Genomic DNA, 24,208 nt, shown 5'->3' with positions numbered 1-24,208 from the left:
GTTTTTTTTCAAAGACACAGTTCTTGTTACAGTAGTCATTAGTTAACCTGGAATCACATAGGGATGGGGCAGCTTCTGATGGAAGATTTTTGGAAAGACATTTCAGATATTTCTCAGTCTGAAGAGTCCTGGCTTCAAGCAGTGATGGAATTGAAGAATTAGGACATGTTTGTGCAATTAGGCACATCCAGATTCGAAGAAAATTTCTAAGTATTTTATAGACAGTGATCGGCCCTTTAAATTATTCACAAAGGATTGAGAGACAGTGACATTGTGACTTCTATAAAACCACTTGGATAACTTTTTTTAAAACAAAATACCTAATCAACCATCCACTTGGTGGGCTTGTGATGTGACTGGAAATGGGGCTAGATGTGCAGTAATGTTTCATGGAGTGAAACCTAATGAATCCCTTTAGTTCTTAGCTGAACTGATTTGCAAGAAAGTATAGGACCCACAAGAACAAATGTATACCTAATTTTGTAGCCAGATCATTTCCCAGAATTCTCATTAAGTTCAGCCATTTTGGTGGCAATTCCTTACCAAACCATTGAGCTTATTCGTTGTACTCTGTTTTGTTTCAGAGTGAGGATTCAGATGAAGATGAGCCTTGTGCGATCAGTGGAAAGTGGATGTTCCAGCGAGACAGCAAGAGGTGGTCCAGACTGGAAGAATTTAACATTTTCTCTCCAAAGTTTGATATGAATTCCACATCCCCAGAAGTGGCTCATCTTAGCAGTGCAACCAGTCACGAGAGCGTGCTGATGGAGCAGAGTGAACATCATGAGATAGCTTCCATCCACAGCATGAGCAGCAACAACAGCCACCCATCTACCTCCCAGAAGGATGCAGTCGCCTCCAGGACAAACTCGGTCATTAGCATTACCTCTTCGGGAAAGCTCGTGGAAAACGAGGGCAATCTGCCCTCCACTAAAGAGCTATCGAGTTTCAGTTGCGGTGCGAAAGCCAACGAGAAGAACACCAAATCCAAAACAAGAAGCCTGCTAAAGAGGATGGAAAGTCTGAAAATAAAAGGCTCTCATCATGGGAAGAGTAAAGCTCCTTCAAAGCTTGGCCTGATAATCAGTGGCCCAATTTTGCAAGAAGGTATGGATGAAGAGAAACTAAAGCAACTTAATTGCGTGGAGATCTCCACTCTCAATGGCAACCACATCAATTTCCCGATGGTTCGCAAAAGAAGCGTTTCCAACTCCACGCAGACCAGCAGTAGCAGCAGCCAGTCGGAGACAAGCAGTGCAGTTAGCACTCCCAGCCCCATCACGAGGACACGTAGCCTCGGTGCCTACAATAAGCGTGTGGGAATGTACCTAGAAGGCTTTGACCCTTTCAACCAATCAACATTTAACGATGTCATGGAACAGAACTTTAAAAACCGGGATAGCTTTGCAGAGGATACTGTCTTTTTCATTCCTGAAGACCACAAACCTGGAACGTTTCCCAAAGCTCTCTCCAATGGTAATTTTGCTCCACCAAAGAGTAGTTCGGTGAACTGGAGAACAGGAAGCTTCCATGGACATGGACATCTTTCTCTCCGGTGTGAGAATAGTTCCGACAGCTCCAAAGATATGAGCATAGGAAGGAGACGCAACTCCTCCAGCTCCGTGTGCAGTCGCCTCAGCATTTATGACAACGTGCCAGGTTCCCTATTATATTCTAGCACAGGAAATCTGGCTGATCTGGAGAATGAGGACCTCTTTCCTGAACTCGATGACATCCTGTATCACGTCAAAGGCATGCAAAAAATTGTGAACCAGTGGTCAGAGAAATTTTCTGATGAAGGAGACTCTGATTCAGCTTTAGACTCTATTTCTCCATGCCCGTCTTCTCCCAAGCAAATCCTGCTAGATGTGGACCATGATAGAACCATGCCCAGTGATCTTGACAGCACAGGAAATTCACTGAATGAAACCGAGGAAGCTGTAGGAATCCAGGAGAGAAGGGATTCTGGGGTGGGGGCATCACTGACGCGTTCCAACAGGTCAGTGGACAGATTTTAGCCTAAGACAGTGGTTCTCAACCTGTGGGTCGGGACCCCATTTGGGGTTGAACGACCATTTCATGGGGGTTGCCAAACCATGCTGTCCACCATTTTGTTCCCTTTTCCCTAGCTGTCCTACTTCCTCTTATTGGTGGCCACACCCACTTGGGGGTCACCACAACATGGGGAACTGTATTATGGGGTCACGGCATTAGAAAGGTTGAGAACCACTGGTCTAAGAAGAGTAGCAGATGTTAGAGTAAAGTATACTTATTTATCTATATGTGCATAAATGTTTTTAATATTCAGATGTATTAATCAAATGTGGATGCTGGGCATAGAAAAAATATTATCCTGCCTTTTATGCCAGACGATAGAAAAAGGTCAAGAATCAACTTAAGTAGCCTGCCACGCGTAACTCTCAAGTTTGTTTGAAGGAAACTTCAGGACATTATGAAATGAAAAGTAATTTTAAAATACCTTTCACATTTACTAAATAAACAGACAAGGCAGGGAAAAAAATAATTTGAAACAATGCAATGAAATCTGCTTGTTCGTCCTTTCCTCTGTGGGAGATGTCTTCCGAACGTAATTTTAAAAGGCGCAGTGATTGTAGGCATCAAGAAAAGTTTTCAGTATTAATGCTCTCCAAATAGAAAATAACTAGGCATATTCTTTACAAACTACAGGTTGATGTAGCCAGTAGCCATCCACTTGGAAATAGTTCACATCACAATATTTTTGGCTTGATAAAGGATAGTGCAATATATTCTTACATTACACCTGTAGTGTTTTGATTTTTCTAAAATAATCAAGCTAGTTATTTTTATAGACTACAAGATTTTTGTGCTTGACAATTATGTTGCAGAAGCTATACAGAAATCAATTGCCATTCCTTAAGCTAGAACATACTCTATAAGAAGGGATGAGCTAGGGGTGACACTGAATAATGCTTAATTACCTTCTGTAGAATAAGAAAAGTTAGATCATCCAAGTATGGTAGTTTAGCTGCCTAGTATTGTTGATTATGTTAGTATTGAATGCCCAATTATTTTTTGCTATTATGTTCTGTAGAACAGTAGAAACGTTGTCTAAATCTCAGCAAATATCCAAACATTTGACAATTCAAACAAACTCTAGTACAGTAGAGTTTAGAGACCGAGTGTCCAAAAACTGGCCCCGCCCCTGTCCCCTGCCCCGCCTGCCTGCAGGGCCACTCACCACCTCCAGGACCCACCGCAGATTGCCTAGGTAGCCCAGCAGCATCATGGCAGCCACGCCCTCTGCCCGTGCTCCGCAGCATCAACTGTGCACGATGGGGCGTGAGGGCAGAGTCTTGTCTATGCTGCCTGGCTGCCATGTCCTTGGCTGTGCTGCTCCGTGTGGGACACATTTATTTATTTATTTATGAGACTTATATACCGCTTTAAGTGCAAGCACTCTCTAAGCGGTGTACACCAGTAAGCAATGTATATATATATTTACATTGCCCCCAACAATCTGGGTCCTCACCACTTGGGGGTGACTCTCCTCCAGGGGGGCTGCTGGTGAGGAGGGGGTCGTGGGGGGAGTCGAGGCTGGGGCAACAGTACGTGTGCCCACAGAGAGGGCTCCGAGTGCCGCCTCTGGCACGCATGCCATAGGTTCGCCACCACTGCTCTAGTATAATGCATTCTACACAAATAGATAAAAAAAATCTAATATCATAGAAATGTGAGATTCTGACATAATAAGATGGTTTAATAATCCCCATAGGCAAGTCTATATTGGGATACAATTCCATTCAGTTGCTTTGGCTTCTCCATTTGTTTAAATCTGTCTGCGTGGTTCAAAATCATTCAGTGTTGTTTCTTTCTTTCTTAAAGACACAGAATGAGGTGGCACAGCTTCCAGAGTTCCCATCGACCCAGCTTAAGTTCAGTAGCCTTACAGATTGACTGTCAGTCCGTTACACAGATGAACTTGCTGCAGAAGTATTCCCTCTTGAAATTAACTGCACTCTTGGAGAAATACACACCTTCCAACAAACATGGATTCAACTGGTAAGGAAATGTTCACTAGTCAGAACCTACAAATAACAGGACCTACTGTTAATTCTTGGTTCCTTTCCAGGCCAACTGATTTTTTTTTTTTTTTTTTGCTAAACTGGGAAAATGCATTGTCTCTGAAGGGATAAGAATTATTTTTTTAAAATATTTAATAGACATCACCTGGCCTTAAGGATTACATTAGAATATACAAACATTTATGTCCACTGGCTAAATAGCACACTCCAAATGAAAAATGTTTGTTTAAAAAAATCACTTCATAATTTTCATTTGTAGCACCCAAAAGTACAAAGTATATTTTTTCATGGGGTATTGAATGTAATTGCTGTTTTAACATCTGGCTGACTGCTTCTCCTCCACTCCTCCCTTTTGTCTAGGGCTGAGTATTTCAAGTCCATCATCAAAGCTCTTCCTATTCAAATGCTGTTATTATGGGAACGGTGCTAAATTCAGAAGCTGTGTGTCTTGACTGACCAAAATAAGCCCTGAGCCGTTTGCATGCTTCAGATTCTCAGTGGGCATCGTAATATGTGTCTGTTTCATTTTCCGTTGCATTCCACCCCTGTGTATTTTAACAAAATGAAAGCTACGCATATGCTTATATCAATAACACTCTTCCAAACTGTGGAAATATAAATGAGGTGGGGTGCTCGTATGTGAACCAGTCATTCATAGACCTAAAAATAATCATACCATTGAGTTAGGATTTCTTTGGCTTTTGACATTCCTAGGTCTGCCGTCTTGCGAATTGTTGCTCTCCTCTAAAAATTCTTAAATGATTAAGTAAAATAGCAGGGCTCTGATATATTGGATAGTTGAAAGCAAACGGAAAGTGGGTAGAAGAGGCGGTTGGAAAGGAAGAGGTTGGGGGAGGTCAAGTGGGGGCTGTATCTGAAAAGGCCATTTGTCGAAATGAAGTTTTATTTCTGGCAAACACCCATGTATTACATCAATTTCCTGCTGTGACACAAGCTGGTGGGTGGTAGAATATGTTTGAGGGCTTTCTAAAGCAAATCATTTAGTACACAAAAAGATCATTGTTCACATGTCCATCTTCTGCCGAGGGTCCTGAAAAAGCAAGATTATAAAGGGGTCATTGGCTGCTAGATTTGTATTTGATTCTTATTTGTGCTGTCACAGCCACCCTCGTGTTCTGCTGTGCCTATTGGCCTGGCAGATTAACTAAGCAATTACTACTTTGTTCATTGATTTATTCTCTGGTTACCTCTTAAGGCATTTTTGATGTGACCGGTTAATTTGTTCTGGTGTGGCCCCAAAATTCAAAATAGATTGTTTTTTTGTTTTGTTTTGTTTTTTATAAAAAGTCTGTACTGATACTGGCATACTGGCTAGAAATTAATTCTAAGCTGAAGGGATGGATTTCAAAGGAAAGACAGTCAACTGATGGAAAATAGAACAAATAGCTTTAGTTCAGATGGTGATGGTGCAAGCAAGGCGTATATTTGCTCGCTTTTCAAGGCTCTCCTGCTGAATTTTTGAAAACGAGAAGAAAGTGCTGACTCTTTAGTTGGTTCAAGGTTTCTATGCCCAATATTGAAATGTTGTGGAAATGCAGATCCGAAAAATCCTTGTTGCAAATAATAATAATTTCTACCCCAGTCTTAGATTGTGAACCTAACTATAGATTGCATGATGATGATGATGATTGGAGACTGTAGAGCAGGGGTGTCAAACTCAATTTCATTGAGGGCCGCATCAGCATTGCGGTTGCCCTTGGGGGGCAACGAGGGGTGCGGCCTACTGGGTGGGCGTGGATGGAGTGGGTGTGTCCTACTGAGTGGGCGTGGCCAGCTCTACATCATTCACGTCAAGGGTGCCGATGGTGGCCTGGGCAGGATGGGACAGATCTGAGGGTCTCTGGCAGAAAAGGGTGGGACCAGGGCAGAGCCCATCAAGCCGGGTATGTGAAGTAGGTGAGGGCCATTTGCTGGCCACTTCCAGGCGATGGTGCATTTCTTCATTCCTCACAAAGGGTGACACCTTTCCGGCATGCACCCAGGGGGTGGGGCCAGTGCGGCAGGGGGTGGTTCCTCTCTCTTTCCAGATGGCCTTGTGGAGCTAAGACTGAATGCATTTCAGCATAGAAATTGTACATTGGCTGCACCACAAAATTGTACATTGGCTCCCGGCCGGCCTGGGCCAGGGCCAAGGCAGTGGGGGCCGTTCCCTCACTGTTTCCAGGATGGCTTCGCGGGCCACATGAAACCACTTTGCAGGCTGCATCCGGCCCCCGGGCCTTGTGTTTGACATGTCTGCTTTAGAGCAATACCTAAAGGACTCCCACAGTATGTGGAAATGTTGCATTTATCAGACATGAATATCCTAATTTTAAACAAAACCATCACACTTGGAACTGGCTGTATTCTTAGCTGCTGGTTTGAATTCTTAAGTTTCCATCAGTCTTACTGTTAATCTAAGTGTAGATTACCCACATATAAGATAACAACAACAACAGCACTGATTAAAGTACAGATGGTCCTTGACTTACAACCACAATTGAGCCCCCAATTTTAGTTGCTAAGCGAGACATTTGTTAAGTGAATTTTTGCCCCATTTTACGATCTTTCTTGCCACAGTTGTTAAGTGAATCACTGCAGTTGTTAAATTAGTAGCACGTTTGTTAAGTGAATCTTTCCCATTGATTTTGATTGTCAGAAGGTCACAAAAAGTGATCACATGATCTGGGACACAGCAGGAGTCAGAATCGTGAGTCAGTTCCCAAGCATCTTAATTTTGATCACGTGATCATGGGAATGCTGCAACGGTCGTAACTGTTAAAAAATGAATAGAATAGAATAGAATAGAATAGAATAGAATAGAATAGAATAGAATAGAATAGAATAGAATAGAACAGTGGTTCTCAACCTTTCTAATGCCGTGACCCCATAATACAGTTCCCCATGTTGTGGTGACCCCCAACCACTTATACATCACCGGGTGCCAGGGGCGTAGCCAAAGAAAAGGGGGAAAAAATGGCAGACAGCCTTGTTTGGCGACCCCCGTGAAATGGTCGTTCGACCCCAAATGGGGTCCCGACCCACAGGTTGAGAACCACTGGAATAGAATATCTTTATTGTCATTGCGTAACTCACAATAAAATTAATGGTCATGTCACTTTTTTCAGTGCTGTTGTAACTTCCAACGGTCACTAAATGAACTGTTGTAAGTCAAGGACTACCTGTACCAATAAAGAAATTATTTCAACCATACTTATGAAAATATTTAAAAACTGTTCATGGCTCTTCTCCCTAATATTACACTTAATGTTTTAAGGGGTTTTTTCCCCAAGTCTTTTTCTTAACATAGCAGAATGTTGCAAATTTCAGTGTCTTAATCAGGTTTTCTGTGCTGCTATTCTCAGTCATGTGGGCTGTTTTCTGGCATTTTTTTTAACCCACAGACAAAGAGTTGAAAACAGAAGCACATGGTGCATATTTGAGAGAAGCAACACAGGCTTCTCTTTGTTTATGAAATTATTTCTGATCTTCTACAGGGCTGTGCCAAAGTTTATGAAAAGGATAAAAGTCCCAGATTATAAAGATCGAAATGTGTTTGGCGTTCCCCTAATAGTTAATGTCCAACGTGCCGGACAACCACTTCCGCAGAGTATTCAGCAAGCTATGAGATACCTTCGTAACAACTGTTTGGATCAGGTTAGTGTCTTCAACCTGACCTAGGATTGGGATCTTCCACTGTTACAGAGGTTCACTTCCTGTTAGTGCTGAGGTTGCATTGTTTAAGTTTCTCTATTAGAATTGTATATAGATCAGTGGTGGCGAACCTGTGGCACGCATGCCAGAGGCGGCACTCAGAGCCCTTTCTGTGGGCACACGCGCCATACCCCGGAGATGGCAACTGTCCCTCTTCAACCAGCCACCTTCTAACTTGCCGAGGTTCCACGTGGCCGGATGCATCCCGACACGGCTGGTTTCTCTCCCTCCTGTCCTGTCCCGTCCCATCCCTCATAGTCTCACATGCTCTCCTTTTCCCGGGCAAGACCCACTGCATCACCTCCTCAGCTGTCGGCCTGCCATCCAGCTCAGAGGCGGCTTTGAACTGCTGGCAGCGGGCTGCGGAGCCCCAGAGTGTGCGGTCAAGGGGCCAGCAGGCTGTGGCTGTTGACAGACACCATTGGCCCCCATGCGCTTGCTGGCCTCTGTGTGCGGGGGCCGATGGTGTCAGGCAGCAGCCACCCCGGCCCTTGCCTTGCCCCAAGGCAATGGCACCCCCACCCTGCCTCACCCCACCCCGCAGGACGAGCCTCCTGCCTACTGTCCCACCTGCCAGAGACTTCCTGGATCTTCCCCAACCCTGCCCACTCCCACAGGCATCCCTCCCCACGAGCAACATTGAGATGACCACGCCCACCTTGGCCACACCCACCCAATCTGCCAGGACCACCACAGCCATGCCCACCCAGTGGGCCACGTCCACCTGGCACCTGGCAATAAATAAGTGGGTTTTGGATTGCAGTTTGGGTACTTGGTCTCTAAAAGGTTCGCCATCACTGGTATAGATAGTCAAGTCAATATATTTATGATTAGATTGTAGTCCCCCCCCCCAAAAAAAAATAATATGTCAGAAAGATCTATGTTCAAATATCAATGTCAAGGCCAGAGGTTTCCAACCCCCAATCCGTGGACCAGTACCGGGCCGCGGCATGCCAGCAACCAGTCCGCACAAACAAGAAAAGGCCCATCCGCGGGATGCAGGCAACACACAAAACCACACCCCCTCCGGTCTGCAGAAAAACCTCTCTCCACCGTACCGGTCCCTGGTGCCCCAAAGGTTGGGGACCTCTGACCTAGGCCATCTAACCATTGAAGCGCAGCATTGTTTAAATTTTAATAATCATATACTGGATCAGTATATGCCGTCAGCTTACAACCAAGGGCATATACAAGTAGCCCTCGACTTAAAACAATTTGTTTAGTGACTGTTCAAAGTTACAACGGCACTGAAAAAAGTGACTTGTCACCGTTTTTAACAGTTACGACCTTTAAGGCATCCCCATGATCATGTGATCAAAATTCAGACGCTTGGCAACTGGTTCACATTTATGACGGTTGCTGTGTCCCGGAGTCCTGTGACCACCTTGTGCAATCTTCTGACAAGCAAAATTAATGGGGAAGCCAGATTCACTCAACAACCAGGTTACTAACTGACCCGCTGCAGTAATTCACTTAACAACGGAGGCAAAACAGGTCGTAAAATGGGGCAAAACTCACAACCAAGATCTCGCTTAACCACAGAAATTTTGGACTCAATTATGGTATAAGTCGAGGTCTACCTGAACATAACCCATTTTATTGGGTTCTACTTAATCGAGTTGAAATATTAATTTATATTGCTATACCATGCATGATATGCCATACAATAAATAAATAAATCCCTTACACAGTTTTATTGTCAACCATCCACTTTGCCTCTCCTATTCGGGTGTCCAGCAAAAAGAGCTAATAGTATAATATTCTAGATTGGCCTGTGCATGTTAACTTTTTAATCCAGTGAGACATTTTCTATATCAGAACTAATGTAAAAAAAAAATATATAGAAAGGGCTGTACAACCTGTTATTTATTCACCAAAATCAGATGCTGAATTTAATCCCAATGCCCACGGGTAAAAGAATTATTGGTAACAGGTTCCTGTTTTGTGTCACCCGGAACACTTTTCTTTTGTTGCACAGGTTGGCCTTTTCCGAAAATCTGGAGTCAAGTCAAGAATCCAGGCATTGCGACAAATGAACGAGAATGCAATAGGCAAAGTGAATTACGAAGGGCAGTCTGCTTATGATGTGGCCGATATGCTCAAACAGTATTTCCGCAACCTGTCAGAACCTCTCATGACCAACAAGCTTTCAGAGACTTTTTTACAGATCTACCAGTGTAAGTCAGTGATGCTCATACCCACCTTCCCTTAAAGGGCCCAGACAGAATAAAAGATCACAAAATTTGCCTGCTCTGATTCAGAATCTCTGGCTACAGAACAAATGTGCAATTTAATTTTCCATCCTTTTGCAGGACCAAAATGTATCAGCTTGTCTTCCACCCTTTATCAAATTTTATGCAGTAAATCAAGGCAAGTATGGTGGTAAACCTATGGCACACGTGCCACAGGTGAACCTATGGTGGTGAACCTACGGCACGCGTACCACAGGTGGCACACGTGCCACAGATGGCACGCAGAGCCCTCTCTGTGAGCACGCACGCCATCACCCCAGTCCTAGGCCTTCAGCTGGATTTTATAAAACTTTTTTGCTTTAGGCCTCCACCGCCGTGTGCAAAAAAATAAAAATCAATCAATTTTAACTTCTCGCGGGAAAAAAATGATCTCGCAAAGTTGGAATTGATTGACTGAACTTTTTAGTCCCACCCAGTCTGCCGTTACCACCGCAGCCACACCCACCATGTGGGCCACGCTCACCCAATGGGCCACGCCCAACCGGCACCCGACGATACATAAGTGGGTTTTCAGTTGCAGTTTGGGCACTCGGTCTCTGAAAGGTTCGCCAGCACTGGCATAGAGTATTTGTTGTGCCTTGTAACCGTAGCATTGTGTGACAGTCATCTCTGCTGTACAGCTACAGATACTTTTCCTTGCTCTATCATAGTTTATCTGTTTCTTGAAGCACAGCCTGAATATTCTGTTGGGTCAAATCAGGAATGGTTTAAAGGCTACTTATTTTAACTGATTTTCCAGTTAAGGAACATGTTTCACTGGTGTACACAAACCTTTATTCAGTTCTTGTTGATGGGGTTTAATGATAAAGTATCCGTTGCTATGTCTGTTCATAAACTGAACAATCTAATTTGTGAAAGTCCTTTTAGCAATTCTGCTGCTCTCAAAATTAAATTCTAAATTTAACTCTGGACTATTCAGGGCTTTATTTTATCCTTGAGTCCCTTGCTAAGCAGGAAATACCTGAGAGCAGTTATGCTGTTGACCAAAAACAAAAAAGAAAATTCTTTCATTTACCATGAATGGTATGCAGCACGCTAAAAAAAATTGCTTCAGACTAAAGTTTAAAATAGCCAAAGTTAAGAGTTTGCTTTGGGATGCATTCATGCTGCATGGATGGAAAATCAATAAGTTGATGGGAAGACTGCTAATTTTGTGCAGATGTGCCAAAAGACCAGCGCCTTCAAGCAATCAAGGCAGCCATTATGCTTCTACCAGATGAGAACAGAGAAGTCCTACAGATTCTTCTGTATTTTCTGAGTGATGTCACAGCTGCTGTGAAAGAAAACCAGATGACGCCAACAAACCTGGCGGTGTGTTTAGCGCCATCTCTTTTCCACTTGAACACCCTTAAAAGAGAAAATTCTTCTCCAAGGTACGTCTCCTTATTGTTCTACCTGAGTTCCAACACTAGTGGGCTACTACACCATTGAAGAAGCTTTTCCTTTCAACTCTACCAAACTGCTTTGTATTTAATTTGCTATTCTTATAAGATATTGATGGAAGAACTACATGATATTTCTGGGGAGATCAGATATGGTCCTGCTGTCAGCAAAATGCTGCAATGTTATTTACAGTTGCCTTCAGAACAAAAGAATGAGGGAAGCTGAAAATAAATACACTTAGGTGCAGAAAATCAGATATAAAAATAAGTTTTGGATGCAGTCCTTACCTTTTGCTTTAATTATTCATTTACAGATCAGACCAAGTAGTGCATTCTTAATCTACTTTATTGATTAGTCTTGTTCGTTAATTGATAGGGTAATGCAGAGGAAACAGAGTCTGGGAAAACCGGATCAGAAAGACTTAAATGAGAATTTGGCTGCAACTCAAGGCTTAAGCCATATGATTGCTGAGTGCAAGAAGCTTTTTCAGGTGAATATTTGTCTATTTGCTCATTTTAACATCTTGAACTAGTGTTCCGTAGAGGTTGTATCTTTGTTCTTGATACCTAATGTTCTTTCTGGCAGCTACACTTTCTGGAAAGCAACATAAGGGCTTACAATGGACAATTATCTTTAAAAATACTTTGTGACTTCTAATTCTGTGTGTGTATACCTGTATATGTCTCTGTGTGTGGGTTTGTGTTTGTGTACATGCCCTTCAATGATGGAAGAACTACATGATATTTTTGGGGAGATCAGTTATGGTCCTGCTGTCAACCAAATGCTGCAATGTTATTTACAGTTGCCTTCAGAAAAAAGCAAATGTTGGCTCACCATGGGAACCTCCAATTATTTATTCCCTGTTTTATTCATTTCCTAAATCTTAGATCCCAGAAGAAATGAGCAGATGTCGGAATTCTTATACAGAACAAGATCTTAGACCCCTCAGCTTTGACGACTTGGGACGAACTAACAACTCGGAGTCTGCCAGTTATCATTCTTATATCCAGGACTGTATGGATGATTTTTTCAAGGAAATAAAGGATAAATTTAAGGGCTGGGTCAGTTGCCCAACCCCAGAACCAGCAGAACTTGCCTATAAAAAGGTACAGTTATGTTGGCATATTTCTAGTGTTTGTGTGTAAATGTTAACAGACAAAATGTAATTTAAATGGTCGATATTCCTTCAGTCTCATCCATTGTCTTTCTGTAAACTTAGATACTTTATGGATGTTTGTATAGTGCGTATATTCTAAAACATGGCATGTTTTATTTAGGACCTTTCTATCGTTCTTTATTAGAAGAACCGAATGAAAAATGAAGGTTGTAACAAATCTTAATGTTTTGGTTTGGGGTTGTCATGAGTCAACCACTGGCTTAAATATTACATATATAAAGTAATCCAATACATCAACAGTAGACAATTCTCCTATACCTATCTCAATCCCTCCAAGCCTTCCACCACTGATAATCCTATAAAAAGTTCCGCAAGGTGTATTTTTTAGGCAAAAGATCAGAAAAGCTCCAGAGCTAGATAGAGTGATTCCTTCTCGATGGAAAGCTTGTGCTGAACAATTGGCCACCATCTTTACTCAACTTTTTAATCACTGGAGGTGATTTATATCCCTTCTTGCTTTAAACCAGTGGTTCTCAACCTTTCTAATGCCGCGACCCCATAATACAGTTCCCCATGTTCTGGTGACCCCCAACCACTTATACATCACCGGGTACCAGGGGCATGGCCAAAGAAAAGGGAAAAAATGGCAGAAAGCCTTGTTTGGCGACCCCTGTGAAATGGTCGTTCGACCCCAAATGGGGTCCCGACCCACAGGTTGAGAACCACTGCTTTAAACCCTTTACCATCATCCAGGTTCCTAAGAAATCTCCCATCAGAGAGCTGAATGACTACAGACCGTTTGCTCTGACATCCCTAAGCATGAAGACCTTTCAGAGGCTAGTGCTGGCCTACATGAAACTCATCACAGATCCACTGATAGACCCCTTCAGTTTTGCCTATCGAGCAAATAGGTCAGCAGATGACGCTATCAATGTGTCATTATTATACTATATTCTGCAACATCTTGACTCTCCAGAGACCTATGCACAGGCCCTTTTTGTGGACTTCAGCTCAGCATTCAATACCATCATTCCAGAAATTCTCTAAATTGATCTAGTTTACTGTATCTGCTCATAGGTGTAGGTGGATAATCAGGTTTTTGACAGATAGGAATTAACCCAGAGGTTCTCAACCTTGGCAACTTTAAGACTTGTGGACTTCAACTCCCAGAATTCCTCAGCCAGCAAAGTCTTAAAGTTGCCAAGGTTGAGAACCCCTGAATTAACTGATGAGGCTAGGGAAAATTACACCTAGTGCCCAAGCAATGAGAACAGGTGTCCCTCAAGGCTGTGTGCTTTCTCCGTTGCTCTTCTCCCTCTACCAATGAACACCTCAGGGAAACCGCTGTTAAAGTTCTGAAGTTTGCAGACAATACAATGGTGGTGGGCCTCATTTGAGACGATGATGAGTCTGCAAACAGACGGGGGGGCGGGTTGAACGACTGGCTCTGTGGTGCAGCCATAGCAATCTGGAGATGAATATGCTTAAAACTGTAGAGATGAGGATGGATTTTAGGAGAAACCCTTGTGTTTTACCACTTCTTGCCATAATTGACAGCACCGTATCAGCAGTAGAGTCCTTCACATTTTGGGCTTCCATAATCTCCCAGGACTTGAAAGGGACAGTTAACATTAGAACTATAATTAAAAAGGCACAACAAAGAATGTTCTTTTTGGATCAGCTCAGGAAGTCCAGACTATCCCAGGAGCTGTTGATCTAGTTCTACATATGAATTCTTTTTTTTTTTTTGATTAAAAGTTTTAAAAATTTCACACAATATATATCCCCAATCCCTCCCATCCCTCCCCCCTCCCCCACTTCCCAGAGCTGATTACAGGGTTACAAATAAACAAACATAATCTAAATAACATTACCCAACTATACTATCAATCAAATCCATAACATACTTTTAACTCCTCTTCAAAATAAATATTAACAAATTAAAAACAAAAATAATTATATAATTAAACCATAATACTAAAAATAATATAAATTCAACCATATTAAGCTATTAATAATAATCTAAAAATTACTCATAAGCAAGAAAATACTTTTCAGTCTGATATTTCTTTTGAATATAATCAGTCCATCTTCTCCAAACCAGTTCTAAATATGAATTCTTGAATCTGTCATATGTACTTCTATAACAGTCTGGTTTGGTACCGCAGCCAAACAGGACAGGCACAGACTCAAACGGATTGCAGAGAAAAAAAAAAAAACAATTGGCAACCAGCCTGCCTTCCGTTGAGTACCTGTATATTGCACACGTTAGAAGGAGGGCTGAGAAAATAGCTACAGACCCCTCACATCCTGGATATAAACTGTTTTCATCTTCTCCCCTTAGGATGGTGCTACGGAGCATTGCAGGCTAAAATAACTAGACCAGTGGTTCTCAACCTGTGGGTCGGGACCCCATTTGGGGTCGAACAACCATTTCACGGGGGTCGCCAAACAACAGAGTCCACCATTTTTCCCCCCTTTTCCTTAGCTGTGCTACTTCCTTTTATTCTATTGGCTTTTGAAAGCCAATAGAATAGACTCTCTTGAATAGAGCCTAATTCTATTGGATTTCAAAAGCCAATAGGAATTGTCCAGGCTGTCTCTGCCCTGCTGAGCCCGCCAAACATCCCATTCTGCAAACGGTGCTGCACCAGTTGAGTAGTCCTCGACTTACGACCGGTTGGGGGTCGCGGCATTAAAAAGGTTGAGAACCACTGAACTAGACACAAGGGCAGTTTTTTTTCTTGGACCATCAATAGCTAATTCTCACAGTGCAGTCTAATGTTTATGTATATTTACCCATATAGTATGGCTGTTGTATTAACATTATCTCTCTTATTATCTTCTTTACTACCCACTTTTGCTGTTGTTGTTATTGTCATCATTGTCATCATCATTCTGTTGACTTGCATGTAAACGAAGAGCTTCTGCCCCGAGACAAATTCTTTGTGTATCTAATCACACAAATTCTTTGTGTATCTAATCACACTTCGCCAAATAAAATATTCTAATCCATAAATATGATAATGGCCCTCTCTCAACATTGCTAAATAAGACTGTCGTTGGCATCATTGCATGCACTGTGTTCTCTGCCAAAGCGGCTGACCAAAAGTTTTCATTGTGATATAGCACAGTCAGAAGTGTCTTGATCTTTTATTTTGAATCAGCGTGTTTCCATTTATTCAATAACGATGATTCTAGAAAAGGGCCGTTGTATAAACATGATTAACTCTTTAGCAACAATGTACTTGTAGGTTTGTGAAGGTCCACCTCTACGGCTATGGAAATCCGTGGTTGAAATCCCTGCAACTCCCGAAGAAGTATTAAACCGTATTGTTAAAGAACAGCATCTTTGGGATGAAGACCTTTTAGATGCTAAAGTAATTGAGACGTTGGATAGCCAGACGGATGTTTATCAGTTTGTTCAAAACAATATGGCTCCACACCCAGCAAGAGACCATGTCATCCTCAGGTAACTGTACAGGCTGTATCCATAAAACACTTTATTAAACATTTAGCAGCTGGGAATAGAAACACCTTTGGATAAACTGGCTCATCTTCCTTACGTTCTCATCCATTCTTACAGAAGTTGTGCTTGATTCTAACAGGACTTGGAGAACCAACCTCTCTAAGGGAGCATGCGCCCTCTTAAGTTTCTCAGTGGACCATGACCGTGCGCCTGTCCTTGGTATTAGAGTGAATGTGCTGTTGTCCAGGTATCTTATTGAATCTTGCGGGACAGGAAAATCCAAAGTCACCTATATGTGTCGAATTGATTTAAGGTAAATTATGTCCTCTATTTTTATTAGGCTGGGCAGAGAAATTCTATCTCTAGTATAACATGTTTGGGGAATGAAAAGTGACAGTGCCCAAAACTAGTTGCTGTATATTGTAAGACAGTGCAAGCAATTGTGGCCTCCAGGTATCGTGAATAATCATGATCTTCTAGCGTGCTCATTGGCAAGGGACTGTGCAAATTAAAAGATTCCCAGTTCTGAAGGACAGTTGTTTGCCTTCTCCATGTAGAAAAGCCAATTCAAACTAATTGGAATTGCTTATTTTTTATTAGTGATTGGCTTATTGATACTGTTGGCTTATTGATACTAAGGATTCCAAAGAAATTTCCCTTATTATCTGACTTATTTTATTTTTTTTAGAATCTTTGAATAAAACTAAATGCCTTGTGTGTGGTTAAACGACAGAAACCATGCTTCTGTTTTTGGAGAATGCATTTGGGGCCAGAGACAGCCCAGAGATTGTTGTGTAGATGTTCCTTTAGCAAGGGCTACAGATTTCTTGGGAACAAGAGCAGATGGAAAGGAACAACCTTGCTTGTTGCCTTCTTTTATTTGCAGTTTATTTGTTTGCTTGCTTACTACAGCAGCCTTTTTGCCTGAGTGCCCACAACATGTTTTCAAATCAACTCAGATGACTTGCCTACCAAAAGATGGTTTCGTCTGTTTTTGCAAATTCTGCTTTCCAAGCCTTGAAATATCTCTTTGGGATCCTAAGTGGAGATTTTGGGAGAAATATATATAATTCTAAAAGGCCATCGTTCCTTGAGGCAGCCTTATGAACCTATTATCTCTTTGATTGCTTCTATTCCATACTTGTTTACTAATAGGATAATATTTTTGGGAGAAAAGCAATTTAAATCATTTTCTTTTTTGAAACAGGGGACACAAGCCTGACTGGTACACAAAAGCATTTGGACACTTATGTGCGGCTGAGGTTGTGAGGATTAGAGACTCTTTCCTTAATCAAAATCTTGAAGCCAAGGAAGCAACATCCAGGTGATGGACCAAGTGGACCAGCACAGTACCAGCCTATGTAGAGGTTTTCAGGAAAGGCCTTAGGATGGATCATATGTCCATTAGATCCTGAGGAGAAACCTTCTGGAATGGGTCTGAGGTTGTCCCTCAAAATTATGTGACAGTCCCGAGCGTTTTTAAAGCTGCTTTTTTGTCTGTGTTAGGCCTATAGTGTAGGTCTTAACTGGAAAAAACTTTGGATGGTGCAACTTTTTTTTAAAGGTAAGATTAATGTTGCTTAGGTGCTGTGAATTGCTTCTGAGAAGCAAAGCTCTAAGACTTAAATATATTTCTGAAATATGGTGAAAATTATTCATTCCTATATATTATGTTAGCTTTATGTATGTATCTGTATGTCATTTGTTGAGGGACTGTTGCAGCCACTGGATTTGGTGTGTTCCTCAGTGGATTCTCACGATAGTAAGTGAAGGAAGGTTTGCACGAAGGCAGAGGCATGAATGATTGTCTTAACTTGTTGACTGGAGTATGAGGAGCCAGAATGGTAGAATCAGAGTGTCTGGTACACTTGAAAGGCATTGAGAAGAATTTAGCAGGTAGGAAGGAGAATCGGCCTAGAATCCGATTGGTCCAAGAGACCATTGCAAGCTTCAAGTCTTCATTCCTCTGAGTTCTTATTACTCACATGTGTATCTAAAAATTGAAAAGTGTGGGCTATATCAGCCAGGGCAGGGGTAGGCAACCTTGGCTCTTTTATGACTCGTGGACTTCAACTCCCAGAATTCCTGAGCCAGCATGGCTCAGCTTGGAAACCTCTCCCTTTCCCCTCAGCATGGCTGGCTCAGGAATTCTGGGAGTTGAAGTCCACGAGTCATAAAAGAGCCAAGGTTGCCTACCCCTGAGCCAGGGCAAAGAATGGTAAAAAAGCAGAACACTTGAAACTTATTTAAAAATGCCAGATATATTTCAGTGTGTAGTCTTTTGTATGGCAATAATTTTGTTATGGGCTCCTATTTGAAAGCTCTCAGCTTTTCATAGCTGCCACAGGAGGACATCGGCCACCTGTTTGCGATGGTCAGACTTTATATTATTTGGAATACTTTATTAACAATCTGTAAGGAGCATTTCAAGAAAATTGTGAATGAAGTGGCAGCTCCAGAAAGTCTCTCCAAGTCTGAATGTCTCGGAAAAAAAACTGCACATTGAACCTGACATATAGGATTCCAAGAGATGGTTTGGGGAATGGAATGACATTCACACAGCACCTAATCTGTGTTTATTCTTAGTGCTTTTGGTTGCCCACAGCTGCAGCAGGCTGTGCCAGTGCTTCATGTGTGCTAACATGATCCCCAAATCACTTTTCCTGCAACCCATTCTTTTAGTATCCATCCACCTGTTAAGATCCAAAGGAAAGCCTAAACAACATCTTTGTTTAATTAACATAGGAATAAATGCTTGCAGTTTGAGGACAGGGCCGAAACTGCTTTCCGTAGCTGAAAAGGGCAACACTGAAAAATACCATAACTGGAACATTATAAAGTTCTAAAGTGTTTCAGCATAGCAGATACTCCTAGGAGTTAAACATATTCATATAACCCATTCCATTGTAACCATATAACCTCATTTATCGACATGGTTTGGAGGAAAATATCCTCCAAATTTAGAAGCAATGTAGTTAGGTAAAAAATGAATATTCGTGCCACAAAATTGTATGACATAATGCAAAGAGCTGCAGGTTAAAATAAACAGGTTAAAATTATCGAAAGTTCGATTATGAACTTTCTATAGGACATCCCAGTAGTATAAGCTAGAGCAGCTGTGATAGCAATAATGAATGAAAATAGGAAGATACAGGTAGAATGTTGTCATTTTACTTGTCTTTAAAACTACAGATTAACTGTCCAGTGTTTTGGGGGGGAGGGGGTGGAGGGGAGTCAAAATTATTATTTGGCATGTAATATTTGTCAACATTTTCTGCACATCTTGATGAGCCTTATTAGTAAGGAATCTTTATAAAAGCCTTTAGAGGATGACACTGTTTCTGTGATAGATTTTACTGTAAAAACAACAAAGCACAAGGAAGATAAATATTGTCCTTCCTTCTTGCTTCAGAACGTATGTACTTTATTTCAGTGCATTGGCTGATGTGAAGAATAGAAAAATCATTGTAATCCATGCTGTTAAATAACACTGCTGTTATGTAATTCAAGGGTCAACCTGGCCCAAATGCAGGCTGTGAATCCAGCCCTGGCCCCTTTCCAGATCTGCTATGGTGCCCCACTATAAAAATTACACTTTGATTTACAAGATGCATGATTCAGGTGTGAATCCTATGAAATAAAATGAAAGGTGATTTATCTGTATATTTGGAATAAAATCATTGTATAGATACATTTGAATAACTAAAACCCGTCTTTTAGCCCTCCTTATAGCTGTAAATTACTGCCAAGAGGTATGCTGTGACCAAAGATTATGTGAAATTGGCAGTTGGCATACCTTGTTCATTCAGAAGAGACCTGTGCAATTTCATTCTGGTCTTCTTTCCCAGCCTTGGGACCGTGGCATATTTAGAAGAAGCTCTTAGATACCATTGTCAGTATTATTATTATTATTATTTTCATAGAGTGTTTGAGATGACTTTTGAGAGAATTGGGTTCTTCCTAATTCTGCACCTGTACTAATGACATCTTGCCTGCATCTCTATTTTTCCTCTGTGTTCCAATCTATAACCAGTGTTGTGTCAAGAGAGGGACTATGTGGTAAGTTAGTTAGGATGCTTCCTTGAATCTGTTTCAGAAGACGGTGTCCTTCATGATCTTCCTCTTGGGACAAAAGTGCTTCTCTGTTCAAACAAAGAAATTATACTTACAAGGAGCACCATCACCAGAATCAAAAACAGACTGGTACTGATTGTTTCTGGGAAACGGCGGGGGGGGGGGGGAGAGAGAGAGAGAATGGAGAAGAAGCAGGAGCTGTTCTAGATCGTATCTTCCCATTACAGATAGTCCTTGACTTACAAATACAGTTTGAGCCTGGCAATTACAGTGGTAAATCGCAAGTGACGGGATGCAGATGCTGCAGTCATTAAGCGAATCCATTGTTCTCTGCGGGCACTTTTTCCAGGGAACTGGAAGTCAATTCCTGTTTCCAGGAAAAGTCGTAAATTACAGTCACATGACTGTGGGACACTGCAAACAGCCATAAACGTGGACCAGTTGCCAACTGCCCAAAATGCAGTCACGTGACCAGGGGTGGCCATTGGAACTTCAGAACCGAGTCTTAAGTATCTTTGGGGGGGCTTTGGATAATCGCTAAGCCACCAGATGTAAGTTGAGGATTACCTGTAACTGCTTTCCTAAATGTCTTGTGCTTCAAACATGTGAAGTGTTACCTTTAGACCAGTGGTCCCCAACCTTTGCGGCTTAGCGGCCCAGCTGAGGGGGGCAGGGAGGGAAATCGGGCCATGTGAGCGGCAGGCTGGCACACGCGCACTACTTGACTTGCATGAGCGGCAGGCCGGTTTGCAGCTCGACTTGCTCAAGCTGAGCTGTGCACAAGCGTGCACTCGTGCTAGCCTGCTGCTTGAGCAAGTCGAGCTGCACGTGGACATGTGTGTGCTGGCTCATCCCTCATGCGGCCCAGTTCCAAATAAGCCAGGGCCTGGGCGTTGGGGACCCCTGCTTTAGACTATAAGGCAGTCTTCCTTGATCTTAAGCCCTTCAATTGTCATTGGCATCTGAAGGACAACAGATGAATAAAGACAGCCTTATTCCTAGCTAAAAACCCTGGCAATCATTCCACTGATGTCATTGTAAAATGTGTTGCCAGGTGTGAAGGTTTTAGGTATTGTGCCCTTTTTACAGTTCTCATCAATAGGTGAATTGTGTATTCTTTGTATACTTTTTATTTCTTTAAATATGTAAAAAAAAAGTATGTTGTACATACCATTCTGATGTAAACTTGTTCACACTTTATTGTCAACACAGATAAAGCATGGAGATAATTATTTAAGATATACTTGTATTTATACCTCAGATATTCTTTGAAGGAGAGGCAGGGTGTTTGTATCTCAAGTTGGCTGTCCTTTCCTCCAGTGTAAATATGTTCTACACAACTGAAAAAAAGGTAAAAGAAGAAAAGGTTTATACCTTGCTATTATATGCCTGTACAGAACATAGTCAATAAATGCACTATGGAGTGTTTGTGTTTGTGTGATACCTGAATTCTTCTCCATTTTCTATGACCTTTTGCAAATGTAGAGTCTACCCAAGAATAAAAGAAGGTGGGCATTTGATCCATGGGCCGGATGTATCAAATGTGCCTTGTCATACATGCAGATCTCGTTGATGTAGCTTTTCTTAATCCTGACATTGGAACAACAGTTGTAGATATTTCTAGTGTTGTTCAGCTTCCTTTAATCACATCCTCTTTAACTAGCAAAGTCTTTTCCAAACTTTGAAGGAACAAACCTCTCTTGAAGTATAATCCTATGCTGAGGTTTCAGCAAATGAGCAAGTTTGTAAGAACAGCTCTTAAGGCCTCAGCTTAAACCATTTAGGGCTCTTGTTGGTATTCAGTTTATCCAATTGCATAAAGCCTCAGATAAGCAGGCTACATTCTCATTTTAGTTCATCGGAATAATAGTAGAGCTGTTTAAATGAAAATGTTCAAAAACACAAAGGAAATACTGTTGGCCTGTCCAGGAAATGCGAAGGTTCCTTCAAAACAAAAGACAAAAGAAAGGGGGAAAAGTCCCCCAGCGATAAACTGGTGAAAGTGTAGTGCTTATACAGCAAAGGAAGGAAGCCAAAAACAGAGCTTTTGGGCTTTGTCTGTCGTTCTTAAGTATTTGGGAAGGTCAACTACAAAATGTTAGCACGTAATCACTAGAGAGAACACCTTTTTTGTGCCCTGGCAATAAGTTCCATTTGAGAATTTCTTGATTATTTAAATATCATATACCCACACTCATGTGCTTACACATCACTGGGGGAAGATTCAAGCTGGGGGGTCCAAAATGTCAAGACAGCTGTGACCGTGTGATTATAGCCCTGCCCCCTTTTTATTGAATAACAAAAAAGAAAAGAAAGGAAAAAAAAGAAAATAATTAAAAACATTGAACGTGGCAAATCAGCATTTGACAAACATCTCAGTTCATATTGACATTAATTACAGATAAAACTTTGCAATAACATCCTTCTAATTTCAATCTTAACTTATCTCATTACAATAACTTCCCTATTTTTGTTTTTTTTTTCCCACCATCTATAGAATTTATTCCATATTTGGTAAAAAAAAACTGTTTCATCCTGATTTTTTAATCTTTTAGTTAACCTGTCTAATTCTGCGCAATACATAATTTTCTGAATTAAAATTTCCCCACTAGGTACAGCCGTAGCTTTCCAGTTTTGAGCGAATAATATCCTTGCCGCTGTAACCACATGAATAAATTAAATACGTATCCTCTTTACTAACATTTTTTCAAGGATTCCTAACAACAATGTCTCAGGTTTGTACTGAATGTTTAACTTAATCATTTCTGTCACCCATTCCCAAACCGTATGCCAATACACCTGTGCTTCTTTACATGTCCACCAAATATGAAAAAGGTGCCCCTTTTTTGCATTTCCAACATAAAGATGAGTATCCTTTATACATTTTGGCTAATCTGGCTGGAGGGAGATGCCATCTGTACACCATCTTATATAAATTTTCTTTGTATGGTGACGCCAATGTAATTTTATTGTTTCGTGTCCATACCTGCTGCCATTGGTCCAAATTAATATTGTATCCTAGATCAATCGCCCATGTCGCCATTGCTGTTGACCTTCCTTTAGACTTGCAACAGATTGAATCCTTTAGGTAAAGACACAAACTCATGTGAAGATGAAATAACTAACAAGAAAATCTGCATTTGTTTATTCACTTCTAACCAGTTCCTCCTTGTCTGTTTAAGATTCTTAAGGAGGAATGACCGAGTCTCAGTTGTATTTCAAAGGCCTTTGAGAAAGATTTTGCCAATGGAAAGATATGTAGAAATAACAACAGACACCCAAGGGACACTGATTTTAAACCTCAATACTGACTGGCTGCAAAACCAGGACTCATTCTGTAAAACGGGTCTTCAAACTTGGCCACTTTAAGATTGTGGACTTCAACTCCCAGAATTCCTCAACCAGCTCTGCCTGGCTGTGGAATTCTGGGAGTTGAAGTCCACAAGTCTTAAATTAGCCAAGTTTGAAAAGCCCTGCTGTAAAACAACAGTTTTCCAGTGTATGCTGAGCTGTAACTTTGCTTTTACAAAGAAGATGATATGTGTCAGGTAAGAACTATTATAGACCCCATCTTATATTGTGAATAACTGGGAACCCTGAGTGGCCTGTTAGTGCCAGAAGCAACTAATACTTCTCTCAGGCAAGAAAGACAGTAAAACGAAGCAAACTAACGCCTTCTAGATGTATTTGGATTACCACATTCATAGCCCTTGCCATGCTGGCCAGTTGCCAAGCTTATAAACATTGTACTCCCAAGGTAGTTAGATGTACCACGTTACATTGCCTATCCTCAAACTAGGACGATAGGAATTTCACAAGCTAATGATCCACAAAAGAAACATATGTCCATTTGTACTGACTTATTGACCAGGATGATTACTCGTAACATTTTCTTGCCGAGTATCATATCTTCTGAAGAAAATTCACTAGAAGATTGGCTCTCTTATCAGGCACATGTTTATGCTCTATGAAAAAAGTCTTCTAGCTAAAATGGTACACAATCCACCGGTCTTCCTCAATAGACTGAGCGCCCTCTACTGGAAAACAAGATGTTTAACATTTCTGAAAGGTTTACTCTCCATTTCATAACAGTATGAAATTGTTCGATGGCTGAATAATTGCCCTGGACGTTATA

At 41.4% G+C, this 24,208-nt stretch overlaps 1 protein-coding gene across 4 annotated transcripts in view; it reads left to right on the top strand.

Moving 5' to 3' along the window:
• Positions 1–21,501, top strand: part of DLC1 (DLC1 Rho GTPase activating protein) — a 187,478-nt gene extending 165,977 nt beyond the window's left edge. For all 4 annotated transcript variants that reach the window (XM_039364977.1, XM_039364973.1, XM_039364975.1 and 1 more), the window contains 10 exons: positions 585–1,999; positions 3,865–4,041; positions 7,562–7,721; positions 9,757–9,955; positions 11,190–11,403; positions 11,789–11,903; positions 12,301–12,519; positions 15,785–16,002; positions 16,139–16,312; positions 17,207–21,501. In XM_039364977.1, coding sequence (XP_039220911.1) covers positions 585–1,999; positions 3,865–4,041; positions 7,562–7,721; positions 9,757–9,955; positions 11,190–11,403; positions 11,789–11,903; positions 12,301–12,519; positions 15,785–16,002; positions 16,139–16,312; positions 17,207–17,327 — 3,012 coding nt within the window. In that variant the 3' untranslated portion in view covers positions 17,328–21,501. The remainder of the gene's footprint in view (positions 1–584; positions 2,000–3,864; positions 4,042–7,561; positions 7,722–9,756; positions 9,956–11,189; positions 11,404–11,788; positions 11,904–12,300; positions 12,520–15,784; positions 16,003–16,138; positions 16,313–17,206) is intronic.
• The last annotated feature ends 2,707 nt before the right edge of the window (positions 21,502–24,208 follow it).

This window comes from Crotalus tigris, unplaced genomic scaffold (genome assembly GCF_016545835.1).
Source record: "Crotalus tigris isolate CLP2741 ecotype Arizona unplaced genomic scaffold, ASM1654583v1 scf7180000019936.317499, whole genome shotgun sequence".
Classification (NCBI taxonomy): domain Eukaryota; kingdom Metazoa; phylum Chordata; class Lepidosauria; order Squamata; family Viperidae; genus Crotalus; species Crotalus tigris.
This window is presented reverse-complemented; position numbering and strand designations above follow the sequence as displayed.